The 14,295-nt window shown below is 36.8% G+C and overlaps 1 protein-coding gene across 2 annotated transcripts in view; it reads left to right on the top strand.

Moving 5' to 3' along the window:
• cep89 (centrosomal protein 89) overlaps positions 1–14,295 on the top strand; it is a 53,912-nt gene that overhangs the window by 7,739 nt on the left and 31,878 nt on the right. The window contains exons 9-17 of one of the 2 annotated variants that reach the window (XM_005727530.1): positions 1,350–1,400; positions 2,489–2,572; positions 3,236–3,339; positions 4,131–4,246; positions 5,296–5,476; positions 5,974–6,141; positions 7,255–7,396; positions 9,443–9,532; positions 9,729–9,951. In XM_005727530.1, coding sequence (XP_005727587.1) covers positions 1,350–1,400; positions 2,489–2,572; positions 3,236–3,339; positions 4,131–4,246; positions 5,296–5,476; positions 5,974–6,141; positions 7,255–7,396; positions 9,443–9,532; positions 9,729–9,764 — 972 coding nt within the window. In that variant the 3' untranslated portion in view covers positions 9,765–9,951. Of the gene's footprint in view, positions 1–1,349; positions 1,401–2,488; positions 2,573–3,235; positions 3,340–4,130; positions 4,247–5,295; positions 5,477–5,973; positions 6,142–7,254; positions 7,397–9,442; positions 9,533–9,728; positions 9,952–14,295 lie in introns of those variants that run through there. The other variant, XM_005727529.1, reaches the window with a different exon arrangement.

The following is a 14,295-nucleotide window of genomic DNA, read 5'->3' on the forward strand; positions in this document are numbered from 1 at the left end:
CGTGTGTATGTGTAAACATCTGTATGCATGTGAGAATGTGTGTGTGTGTGTGTGTGTGTGTGTGTGTGTGTGTGTGTGTGTGTGTGTGTGTGTGTGTGGCCTCCTGCTGACCAAAAGGGTCATAAAAGCAGGAAGCAACATCACAAGAAACAGATCTTCCAGATAGGATGTATCTGCAAAAAAACACTACATCCCCCCCAGAACCTCGAGAGGTTGGGGAGGGGGATAAAAGAATTCCTTTCTTAACAGAGTTAAAACAATGTAGAGATGGTAAGCATAAAAATGACAACATTTAACAATTCACTCTAACAGTGTTCTCCTGTATTATCTTCATTTACTCTTAGACTTATTTTCTTAGATTCTGTAGAAAATCTAATGGCAGTACATCTCCTTATTTTCAAAGCTTCATAACTGAGCTTTTAAGATACACATCCACCTTTGATCCAAAACCCTGCTGAGTGAAGTAAGGTTTTATTTTTGTCAGTCCTTCCCTCTGATTTGTTGAACCAAAAGAGTTTTTTGTTACTGTCTGTGGCGGTCTCTCTGGTACAGTCTGTCCAGATTATTGTAGGTTTAGCGCTGCAGGAGAAAGCCAGCCTTTGGTTTTAATCATGACTACCTCATGCTGTGTTTTCACACCAGGGGATCTCCTGCTCTCATCACTGCCTCTGTGGCTGCATGTCTCTGCAAAGGCTCATTACTAACAAGTGAAGTGTGGCTGGAAAGAAAGAGATAAAGGAAAATGCATTTTACAGTGAAGTAACACAGCTATAAGAGATTGGATGAGTCATAATCAGTTTAATTGGTTCAGTTAAAAGGATCTGCTTCCATATTAAATTATCTATAGCAAACCTTGAGTGGGTCTCCTCTTTTTTGCTGTAGGAGGCATTTTGCTGGTAAGTTAAAAGTTCATAGGATCAGTACAGATCAATACAAAGTTGCTCTGATTGATTATCTTTATCCTATAACATGTCCTAACTGATGAGTGTTCTTCCAGCAAGACATTGCCACCATTCAAAGGGCATGAGGCAACACTCAATGATTTGATGTGTATGAGCCAAATGAACACCTAAATTAAATTTTAGAGTGTCATGGAAACAGGTCCATCTTTAAAACACCAAATAAAGGGATATCTTTGGAAGAATGGTGTTCCATCCCTCTATTGGAGCAGCTTAGCTCTTAGTCAGAGTAACTACTCTTGTGCAGTTATTGATGCTACACTAGATTCCAACACTCTATTGGCCCATTCTGATATATTCAACTTATCCATGTAAAGGACTAAACTGTAGTGATGGGATAAAAGCCCAACTTCATTTTCTTTCTTTCTATGTCACTCCTTACTCATCTAGCACTCCAAAGTCAGTGGCTTACCAAACACGGGGTCTCCTCCTCCATGGCTGGTAAGTATAAATATATAACACTACAGTACATTTCTGGCTTGACTGTAGGCTGACCTTTTAGCAAGTTAATAATCTGATGTCACTAATCAATAAATATAGTGTCGCTAGTGTGAGATTATAATATTATTTTATGCCATGTTAGACCCCTAATTAAAGATTGTGAATTATTATGTAGTTTTAGTTTGCATTATTCTCCTGAATTAGAAGAAGGTGGTAACTATTGCATTTTGTTAAACTGATTTGCATTACATTAGACTGCTGATTTATTGTGAATGAATGATATTGTTTTATGATGCATTATACTGCTGAGTTATAAGAAATACTGTTCGCAGAAAGTCATCGCCTTATTTGTCTGATTAGAAGAGAACAGAACATGCTGGAGTTTTCTGCCCCATCTCAGCAGGAGCAGATAAACAGGGAGCCAAGGTCGTAGCTTAGGCGCTGTGTGAGAGAAAGCATGTGAATGTTTAGGCTTTTATGATAAGGTGGGGGCCACTAGAGGCTATAAGAGTTTGATCAATGCTCCACCATTTTGAGATCAGATGCTGTCTGCGTACGGTGTCCATCTCCCACGCGTGTGATCATTAAAATCATCGTTTGACTCAACCCGGCCGGACCAGTGTTGTTATTGTGGTTTTTCCTCTTGTATCCATCCCCAATATTTGAATCCGTAACACTGGCTAATCTAATAGGCAAGTCATTTCGTAAAATAAATTGACTGGTCAATCGATTACTATGGTTGATTTTTTCAGTATCCCATGAAATTGAAGAAAAATGTGAAATTGCAGATTTTCAGTCTGCTGACAGTTGGTCTGGTAGCACGGTTAATCACAACCAAAGCTCGCTAAAATTTGCACAGGTAAGAGACTGGGCATTTTCTCTTAAATGAGTATATCTGAATGCCACATTGTCCAGTATCTGTCCACCCTAACAAGATCATAAAGCCCATTTGCACCAGGTATTATTACTGTCACTGTCTGATTGAAAACAAACTTTTCCTGTGTGGCGTAATCTCTAGCAAGGCAAAAGATTCATGGCACTCATGTTATATCTAGTTTAAACTATTTCTCTTTGTCCGTTTTATGTAGGTCGACATGAAGTATTTATCTCCTCTACTGCTGGCTTATGAAGACAGAATGAATGAGAAAGATGCCATTCTGCAAACCACTGAGGTAAAGTGGTGAAATTTGTGTGAGTTTTAATGAATCATCTTTCATATTTTCTTTTTGGAGAATTGGTGAGGTTATTTCAGAGGTGGGGGTTGTTAAGTACTATTTGATGTGCCAACTTGTATTTATGTGGTTCATGGGTTGAAAACCCACAGCAAACTCAGTAGATAGAATGCATTAGTCAAGGTGCTCCCAGGATCTTATTAGATGAGGTAAACATTTAGTCATGCAAACAACAGAAGTCAAAACAAATCATATTTTGTTCTAGTGGTAATTATTGTCTTTTTAATAAATATTTGGGTCTTTTAAAGGTAGCTATATAATACATCCTTCCTTTGGAATTAATAAACAAGTAAAAAGTAAAAACATTCTGTTTAATATGCTGCAAATGGTTGCGATTGAGCAGGTTTCTGTGTCCTGAGGCGATCCAGTTCCAGCATAAAAGGACTTGGAACAGTTTCACAGGGGGAGGTGAGACCAGACTTAGTGGGTATAACACTAACAGGACAGCTGGTGTGCTCAGGCAGTCTCAGTGAAGGATGGTATCTCCCCAGGGGGACCTTTAAGCCTTGGCTTAGAGGTGGTAGTAGAGCAGAAGATGCATTTATTTTGTGTTTTTCTTTATGGCCTTGAAATCATTGGTTTTTGTGTATTTGTCTGCTACAGGAAAACATGAAAAAGTTGCATTTTCAATTAGAGGAAGTCATTAAAGAAAATGAGAAACTCCATGATGAAATTACCACGACCGGAGCGGTCAATCAGAAAGACTGGTAAGAAAAAATGCACGGCTTTGTGTATGTGGGTTATTTCAACACTGTATGAACTTGATTTGCCGTCATCATTCATTCATCTGATCTTGTAATGAAAATTAAATGTCTTTTTTCTTTATCCATTGCTAGATGATAGATGCAATTAAGAAAATGAAAGAAGCTAAACCTTTGTTTCCTTTGGTACACCCCTGCTGCTGGTATTCTGTCTTTCATAATCATTCTAGCATAGAATGCTGCTGACACTGACTGAAACTAACTCTGAGAAGTTAGATAATTGCACTGCCTTTATGTAAACTATCAGGGATTTTAGAGTTGTTAACCTCTTCATGTATCTCAATCTAATATATAAGGGATTACTTAAGTACTAGGAATACATGTTGATGCTCAGTACATTTGTATACGTATAGACTTAGTCTTTATTTCAAGTGCTCTTGTGAAAAGTATAAATACTTCATGATACTAGATGTCCAATTCATTCAAAGGCCAACACTTGTAGGCAATCATATTAACTCATTTATTTGTATTCAGTAGACTCATCAAGTTGTTAATATGTTTCTTCTTAGAAAGACTAACTTGCAGGAGTAGAAAAGTATATGTTATCTTACAAGGATTACAGAATTTATGTAAGATTTGTTTCTTGGAAAGATAGCTTAATCTCTGTAAAGGCTAATGTAGCATGTAGCAAAGCTATTTATAGTATTTTTGTGTCTGTTTGTTAAATTAGCAAGTTTTGTGATGTGCTGATTTAGCATTGATAATCTCTCACTCTCCTGCTTTCTTTCTTTCTGCAGTTATCAAATTCAACAACAGGCCGTTCTGGTTTTGCAGGAGAACCAGGATCTCATCAATCAACTCGAGGAGCAACATGCTGAGGCCAAGGCCACTCACAGCAGACATAACACTGAAGGTATTTTCTAAAACACTGAAAGACCTAAAAAAAAATTAAAAAGATGAAATAAATTCTTCCACAAGCATTTACACTAAAATCTTTAAAATGATGCATGCATTTCAGAATTACGTCTGTTTTTTTTGTTTAAAAAAATGTTTTTAGGTCTTTTTTGATGGGGATAAATGAGGAAATACAGAATATAACACAGAATACGCAGAAAAAGTCTAAATGTCTACTTTTGGTGTTGGCCGTGTCCCTTTGAAGGTCGTAGATTCGAACGTTAACGCAGTAGATGTTTCTTTTTGGATTCAGGTATATAATGCAAACTTTCATTTTTGTTGGCTCTTTGACCTAGCTAACACAAAGATGCATTGTTAGACATAGGAAAGGAAAAGCTTTAAAAAAGCAAAAGCTTGTTTAAAAGAGCCTTTCACAACATTAACAATGTAACAAATCGTTGCCAGAATGAGCCCCGCCCTAAGAATATACATCTCGTCGTGTGTCTCAGACTAATATGGATGTGATTTATTGAGTAGTAGTCATACGTGTTGATGCTCAACGCATTTGTATAAATAGGATACCATTAAACTTCATTTGGAGTTGTTTTCACCTACTGGGTGATACCTAAGGTTTTTTCCATATTATTTTTGGTTTCATAATACATACTTTCCTTTCTGTTGGCCCCGTGATCTAGCCAACAAAGAAACACAAAGACCCATTGTTAAACATAGGGAAAGATCACTTTTTAAAAGTCTTTCACAACGTTAACAAATCTTCATTTTCCATTTCGGGTAAGCCCCACCTCAAGAATATGCAACTTAAAAACGTACACACTCGCAATTTCACGGCCTTTTTTGTAAACATGTTAAATTCAGAAAAGATTACTCAAAAAGACTCAAGTGACATACAAGGAGAAAACATGAAAATACATTTTGAGCACTAAAGGCATTTAGCCTAATGTACATTTACTGGGCTCGCTTCCCTATTTCGTTTTTTTATTTTCCTTTTTATTCATTTTCTTCTGTTTAATACTCTCTTTTTTTCTTATCTCTTCCTTGTTTCTTTAGTGGCAAAAGTGTCTAAGAAACTGATGTTATTAGAAGTGGAAAACCAGCGTTTGGAAGGGGACCTGGAAGAAAGCAGGAGGGAAGTGCAGAAAAATAAGAAGGAGCTTCAAGTTCTGCAGGCCCGCATAAAGGATGCAGTCACCTGGGACGAACACTGCAGCATTGCTGGAAAACTGAGAAGGTACCCTTCTAATCTCACGTTATTAAACAAAACTGAATACTTAAGTATTAAAGGTGCTCTGTTATTTCAAAGAGAAAACAAGAAACTGTAGACTGAACAATTTATCTTCACAAGCATTGACCATTCTTGCTCTATGTTGGGTAAGGGTGTTGAGAAAGCTTTGTTTATTATTATTTCAGTTGATTTGTAGCACAGATAAGTAGACAAAACAAGAACTACAACAAGAGTAGCACCTGAAGCACTGCAGTTTTAAGTGCAACAGAAAAGTCAAATGGGATTTAATGAATAAATGTACGTGGTCAGGTATTGTCATAGCCCCTGGGATTTAAAATACAACTCATGTTTACACAAATGAATCAAAAATAAATTGCATAAGCATGAAATAACAGGACTATCACATTTAAAACAAATATCAGTAGGCTACATTTTGGAGTTTTAATTGCAGATTGTGACACGTGCTGTGACATAATTCTATGAACTCTTCTCTTCACTCTCAGACAACTGGAGCAGCATGAGAGCAGAAGTAAGGGTGAAATTGACAAACTGCTTCTGAGAGTATCTAACCTCCAGGAGGAGAACAGGATTCTAGCTCTGGACAAAGCCCAGCTAACTGCAAAAACAAGGACAATGGAGGCTGAGCTGGAGCTCTCCAGGCAATCCAACAGGTAGTAAATATTTAGTGTTCTTTGTTTGCTGTTATCACATACATGAAACCTGGTATACAGCAGTGAGACACAGTTCTTGGAAGGTTTTCAGCATTGCTTGAGCCATTAAAACAAAAGAATGTTATGATTACTATAACAGCATGTGGAACCAATTCCATTTTCAATATATTAAAATACTTTTGTGCAAAGAATATGCAGCATCTGGATATGTTGAGAAACAAACTGCCATAAAAACTGGTACATGGATGTTTAACAAGAGTAAAATCAGTGTAAACTATTTATTGTTTATAATTGGGACAGCTTGCTTTTAAAAAAACAAACACTCATGATAACTTGAAATTGAAGCAGTCTGATAATGTGCTAGACTCCTGCACATCCACTGAGCTCTGTGTTAAGGTTTTTTTAAATAAAAAAATCCAACCTATATAAAGTAATATGGAAGAAGTCCACTTAGTAAGTGTTATGCACATGACTTTCATGTGGGAAAATGTGGTTCATATCCTATGTGAGGATCAGTGCCAACAAGCTCGTCTGATGGGAGACAGGAGAACTTTCTATTTTCATATAATCACTTTATTAATTTAATTATTATTAATTTATTTTTTTCTTTTCTAGATTTCTGTCCAACATTGTAGCTGGTGATTCATTCTTTTGTCCTGTTTGTCTAATGTTTTGACACCTAGTATAATTATAATTAATTAACTGTAGGGATTGCAAGGGATTGCAGCTGTACTTAAATATGTTCTGGTCTGGAGCCTTCGTTTCCCAGTAGATTTGTGCTGAGATTAATGTGAACTCTTTCAATATGAAGTGTGAAGTCTGTCAAAAGGTGTTTAATAACCAACATTTCCCCCCACCTTGTGCAGATGGCATGATCTCAAGTATCATCCAGCTAACCTATTGTCCTTCTTCTTATTCAACCCTTCTATCTGCTGCTTTCCCTTTTCTTAACCCCTGCTTATTTTTCTTTACCATGTTTTCACCAAACCTCCCTTTTGCACTCCATTCTCGTGCCCCCATACTTTCTCTTTCTCTCTTTTCTGTGTTTTTGGTCCTCTTTTAATACTCTTTAATCAATTCCCTTCCTCACTCGCCTATCTTTCCATCAATTAGGAAGGCTGAAAGAAGAATGAGTATGTTGAAGCAACAAAAGGAAGAGTGTGTGTTAAAGGAGGAAAAGACACGGCACTACCTGGGAGCTGTCATTTCTGTGGCAGAACACATTTCCCAGGAGAGAGACCAACTATTACACATGGTACTACTGATGCTACTGTAAAAAGATTTTGTACCACATGTGACACTGAATAGATGCACAAACATGAGGGTCTTGAAACTTTCCTTTGATAAAAAAAAAAAGGTCTAAATATACTGAATATTAAGTATCAATTCATTCACTTACTAATTAAGCTGTTTGTAGTAATGCCAGCTTTGGTTGCTGTTTACAGACAATTGATCCGAAATGACAACAAAATTCAGTAGTTAAGGTGTAAAGGTATTTCATAAGGGTTGCAACAGGTCTGGAGGCAGGTAGGATTTTGGATTTTAAAAATAGTCACAGAAAAACTAATAGGCACCCAAAAACTGCTGGCAGATGCAAATCAGACTGGCTACCCCTCAAAATTTGTTGGTAATAATGTCATAAGGTTGCAGAAAACCTGGGACCAGTCCCTGGATAGATTACTGGTACATCTCAGGGCCAACATAGACAGGCAACCACTCACACTCACATTCACTGACATTATCTAATGCTTATTTGTATTTCCTGAACAAGTTTGCTCTTAAAATTAACTCCATTCTAGGAGAAAGAATCTTAAGCTCCTTCTCCTCAGCTCTGCTGAGAATCATTAAATTGATGGTTAGGACTTCCAGATAATCAGTCAACTGATCAATTAAAACTGAATTATTAATGATTCCAAAATCTTATTTGGTTTTCACATGCACCTGTTTTCAGAGATAGCAAATGTAATAATTTAATAGCAGAAAATTAACTAGCCATATAATACTATTCTTTCTCTCTTTTTTGCCATATTTTTCAAGTAGTATTTGATAACAGTGTAATAAAACTGGAAATTCTGTTTTTGGAGTGCCAGCCCAGTATTTTTAGTGGCTCCCATATAGCCACCCCTAAGAAATTTTTTTGGAGGAGGTGCACCTGACGATAGGTGACAAAAGTGTGCATTCGATTCAGTGTCATGTTAAAAAAACAGTTTATTGGAGATTATTGGAACTTTGTGACATGATGCATTATTTTGCTAGAAGCAGCCATGAGAAGCTGGGTACAGTGTGGTGATGAGAGATGATGAACATGGTCAGCGACAATACTTGTGCAGGGTGCGGAATTTAAATTATGCCCAGTGATGTACTGAGGAACCCAAAGTGTGTCAAGAAAATATCCCCCATACCATTATAGCACCTCCACCACTGGCACCTTGTTTTTGATACAAGACAGGATGGATCCATGTTTCCATATTTTTTACCCAAAATTGTGACCCCACAGACAGGCAGCAGTTTTCCAGTCTTCTATTGTTAAAATGATCCTCACAAATGATCCTCACATGTATGCATATCTCTGTGTATATCTCTGTTGTATACTTTCATTATTCAGACAAGGTACACGCACAGAGAAGATAACGTAAAGGTTTTTTCAGTCAAAGCAATTGTATAAATCAGACCAAAAAGTGTGTAAGGCGTACAGGAACCGAACTGTCTGATTTTCCACCTCTGGCATTATATAACTGGGTATATATTATCTGGGTTTTTTTTTTAAAGCATTGTGATTATGTATGTTATGTAAGCAGTAGAAATGTTTTAAATGCTGAAAACATTTTATTTTATTTTTAAATTTATACATAGTTGCCTATAAAGCACTATGATTATTGCAGAGTTAAAGAAGACTCACGGTTACTTTTTGTGTTTTTGGAGTTCTAAAGAGTCATGACCAATAATCTGAGAATGACTGGCATGGGGGAGCCTTAGCTGACTTTGACTTTTTATGAAATCTTGATTCACACAGTTACTTAGTAGGTAATAATGAGTGAGTATTTTCTTATCCATCCTTATCCAACCTAGTACAAGTCTGCAGATTGGTTATACTGTCCTGAAGTTAGACAGCTTTTGTGCCTCACCCATTTGGCTGCACAGGATTTCTGTAAATTGGCAACAGTTTGACGTCTTTCATTCATTTCCTTTATCCAATTCTCCCATAATCCCTCACTTCCTTTATCCAATTGTGTGTTTAACCCTCCCTCTGTGTTCCTTTTTTAGCTCAGTAACCCGCCATCTTCCCTGTCTGCCTCCCTAGGCATCATCTCTTCAGCAGGAAAAGCAGAGATTCATCAGCAGGATTCTCAGTGGCACAGTTCGATTTGGAAAACTACAAGAAGAAGTCAAAGTAAGTTTGTTTATTAAAACATCACTTTCAGAATACAGTCACCTCCCCTGTAAACACTTTTTTTTTCACACAAGAATCATACATCAGTGGTTTTAAAAAGTCAAATCTGGCTCACTGGCTTACAGTGGGTTTGGTTTGTCTTAATAATGTCTGCACATATGATTAAGGAGCCAAAACTCTCTTAATGTATTCCCAGAAGCTGCACTGCTACGTGGCAGGCAGGTTAATTTGATCTTAACCTCTGATGCTTGGCAAGCTTTTGAACAACACATTTGGTTCATCTGGTGCCTCAACTGATCAGGCTGAAACATAACGTTCCAGTTTCAGTCCTCATGTCTGGTGTCTATTGATCAGCCCACTCTACTGGAATTGATAAACCATCTGCTTGTCAGCCTCCACTACTCGCAACGAATAAATTGATGAACACTTGTGTCTTGCAGATTGCTTTCTCTTATGCTGACTTGAGTGGGTCAAGTCAAGTATCTTAGATAATCTTCTCATTTTTAAGAGCTCATGCAATTAGGACCATACATTGTAAGCATGTTTCATGTAAAGAAAGCACCAGTATAATGATAATGATCAGAGGTTATAAAGGGGTGCCGTTTGTGCTCTATGACTGTGGTCATAGAGAACATACTGCTGTTATGTGCTATTTTACATGCATTTTCTCACTTTGCCTGTCAGCACTTTTCCTTTATGTTTGTCCCTTTCTAAAAATCCTGATTCAATCCCCACCAGGCCATGGGTTCTTTAGTTCAGTTTTAGATTACTTTCATTTAATTTTGTTTTCAGTTGACTTATAATTACACATGAATTCAAATTAATTAGAGTTTAAATTAAACTATTATGCCATGAAATCTCATCCCTCGTGTACAGTATTGCACTTGCATGTAGTTGTCAGTACCAGACACATGCATGAGCATAGGTAATTGCAGATTAGAACACAGAGCCTCTTTCTTCCTTGTTCATTCTTTGGCAAGACCACATTGATCCCACCCATTCCCACAGAAATAAAATGAAGCCTATTATAGTAAATCACCATGGTAGCCTTTTCTGCAGATATGAATCTTTCCACTGTGGTTGACAGTTGTTGTGCACCATCAGCTACTGTACAGTTGTGCATTCTTCTTTTGTAATTGTTTATTATGATGAAAAAAACATGACACTAGCTATAGTGCCTTGCTCAGCGGCCAGTGGTATGTGTGTTCTGTCAGTAGCTCTTGTCACTCAAACCAAAGCAAGGAAAAACATCTCAGTGGGTTTAACAATTTTATTAGGGTCTCTATAGCAACAGCTCATAGGGAGAGAGAGAGAGAGAGAAGTGTATGTGTGTGTACGTGTGTGAATGCAAATCTCATAGTTGGTGATCAGACCATGAAAAAAGGAGAGCTGTAAATGTTGTGGTAAAAAACATTTCCCCCTCTTTTCCTAATAGTAACACAAAAAAAAATCTGACATAAAGGTGGACTTTAAGGTTTGTAGTGGTTTCACAAAAGCATTATGGCTTAGGAATTGTCTTCAACACAATTTTAAAATGAAATAAGAACCAAATTGAAGTCCTGATAGAGTATCAGCACTTATTGTTTGACCACTGCCTGCTGCAAGAATAGCCCAAACACACATTGGAACTGATTCTGAAAGTCTCTGAAACTCTGCTGGATGGATGGAACATTATTCCTCCAAAATGTTTTGATCCCTTTTAGTGTAGGGTTAAAGAGTCTTGGTTTTTACCTTGTATTTGTCACACATCACGTTGTTGTAAGCCAACCATAACGTAATATGGTCGGCATGTGCGTCATCACATTGTATTATATAAAGAAACCATACACATAATTTAATTAAGATGAGTTCATAGATTAATTAAACGAGTCACTGAGTGTTTACATTCTCTTATTTGCTCTGTGAGTCACAGCTATGTTGCCTTTCTGTAACCTGCTCCCTTCTGTACCAAACACCTGGATTGTACAGGAAAAAATATACAAACCCATTTCAGACTGGTGTATCCCAGTTCACATTTTTGAGGACATTCACACCAGCTAGAGCAGATAAATATCCCTGTGTTGTCTTTTTTATTTCTCACCTAATCAGTGTTTAAAGTATTTAGAGTTTACTTAAACAAATATGATGCAATGGTAGGTTAACATCAGTGGTTGCTGTTTTTACTCATTTCTATTTATAACAGGACTGCATACATGTTATTGTGCTTGTCTGTAGTGCACTACTTACACCATTCTTTTTCAAAAGCCTCAATTGTGGAGAAATTAAATAATGGAAATAATTAGTGTGGCTTAGCCTGTTACAGTAAATAATGCATTATCACAAATAGCCAGTAACCCAGTTTCACAATATAAAATACCACGAAAGGAGGGTGGAAGGGAAATACATACTCTAAAAGTATGTTAAGAAAAATATTATGCTTCTGTTATATTTTAACTGAAATATTTGGATAAAAACAGCAACTATGATAATTCGTTTGTGTACTTTACTGTTTCACAGAAAAAAGTGCATTCATTGCTCCACTTTCAGTTGTACAGCAGTTAGTTATTAGTTAGTTAAGTTAGTTAAGTTATGCCAGTAATGATTGTGAGATGTTTCATTTTTTGCATTTTCTTTGTTTGTAGTGCACAGAAGTGTAGTGGCTATCCAGTCTTTTTTTCTCAGGCTTTTCTTCAGTTGAAAATGGATTTAGTGGCTCTATAGGGCTTAGACATAAAGACCTGGAAAACTGACTAGGACAAAAAAAGACACCTCTTTGATAAGGAGGAATAACAGTCACTGGGAATGATAGCAGAGGAAATTGATCTATTTAGCACAGCATTGTGGACAATTTTATAGAAAACAAAACAAAACAAGTGAACACAGGGCAGATCCCTCTACGGAGAAAAACTGCAGCTGATAACAGAAAAATCTGGAGAGCTGTAAAAAAAAACAACAACAACCCTTTAACCATCACTGATATCACCAACAGTTTGAGAGTGGATAGCATCACAATCTGCAGTTCAAAGAAAACTTACTGCAGGGAATAACAGAGATTCATACCTCTTATGGCATACCACTAGATTGGAATTATGCATGTTTGGAGCAAATGTTTAATGAACTAATGAAACCAAAATTTCTCAAAGTGAAAGTGAAAGAAAGACTGAAGAATACATGTGATTCAAACCTCATCAAATATGAAGGAGCTAATAAAATGTTATGGGCATGTTCTGTGTGGCAGTAAAACAGGGATGGGCAATTGATTTTAACAAGCTGAACTCAGTTCTGCTTAGTATTAATTTGATCTCTTTATAAGCTTGTTGGTGAAGTCCTCCACGACAGTCCCAGTTTCTCCTGTGGACCCTTGGGAAAATTAATTGTCCATCCCTGCTATAATAGAATCATTTCAAAAGTATACACAAACATTTAGTTTGTCTATGCATGAAGCAATTCCCCTGTCTCATTTAACAGGCCTTCCAAAAATACAGTGGCATTAAGCACATTGCCTGTGCAGCCAACGCTTTATCAGTGACAGCCAAGCCAGTCACCAGATTTAAAGCCTGTTGAGCCTTTTTTTTCTAGATGAAAAGAAGATTGAAGGAAGAAATCCCCAGTAACAAAGATCAGCTGAAACCTGCTGATTTGAAGCCCAAAGATGATAGTAAAGCTTTTGTCATGTCAGTGGTCTGCAGACTTCGTATTCTTCAAAGAGCTATGAACATTTATGACTGTTATTTCTGAAAGAAAAAAAGCATCCACATATGAAAAGCATGAAAAAGACTTAAATGCTAGTTTATACCCCACTCATATTTCGGCTTCAATTTCAATTTAAATAGCAAAATGTTTTTATTTTTGTTAATTAAAAAACAAAAATGAGTAAATGGAATAGTAAATGATAGTCTGATAAATTCCTGATAGTTGTGATGAAGAAATTTCAAAGCCATCAAAGGGGTAAAAACCCACTAATGTTAAAATGACCAGATAAACCAATCTTTGAAGTTGTCTAGGCCACATGATAACAGGATTTGGTGCACATAAACATAAACAAGTCACAAGTTTTTAGAATTGGAAAACATCGAGGGCAAATCAAGGCAAACATTTGTAACAGCAGAAAAGTATACAATAACAGCAATAGGGAAGTAAGCTTTTTCACTCTTTGTGAGAATGAATGAATGAATGAATTTTATCCTCAGGAAAGATTAGACTTGAGTGTTGAATTACCAGGCAGGAACCTTTAGTACCCGACCTCAACCCAGGCAACTCTGCATTATGTTGTCACATAAAACTTCAACATGACTTAATGTAGTTCACTCTTCAGAAGGTATGAAGAGTCCACAAAAAGGCTTTTTTTTCAATGAAAAGCATCAAAATCGAATTGTGAAGGTTATTCTTGTCCCCTTATCTTCACACCTGCTAAAGTCCTTTTTGTTCTTTCTCTCATTGCAGCTTATGTGGACTTGCTCTAAAAGCTCAGTTACTTAAATAGATGATAACTGATTGAGATCAGAGGTTTTCTATCACAGGTTCCGTTTTAATACAAACGTGAAATACTAGCAGGTACTAACAGTTGCTTTCTTTTTAATGAACAGCTCTTGCTCTTGGTGATTACTGTCAGCCTGCGGTGATTGTAATATGTGTTGCCACCTAATGAGTTGAAAAAATAGGGATTGTGCATTAAGTGTGTGCTATAAAGAGAAACAGATTGTGACTACATTATTCATATGTAATTAAAATTCATGCTCCTCCATCTCCTGGATACACCTGAAAATGTTAAATATTTTAGTGAG

The sequence above is a fragment of the Pundamilia nyererei genome, unplaced genomic scaffold (genome assembly GCF_000239375.1).
Source record: "Pundamilia nyererei isolate P.nyererei 1_Seehausen unplaced genomic scaffold, PunNye1.0 scaffold00025, whole genome shotgun sequence".
NCBI classification, from domain to species: domain Eukaryota; kingdom Metazoa; phylum Chordata; class Actinopteri; order Cichliformes; family Cichlidae; genus Pundamilia; species Pundamilia nyererei.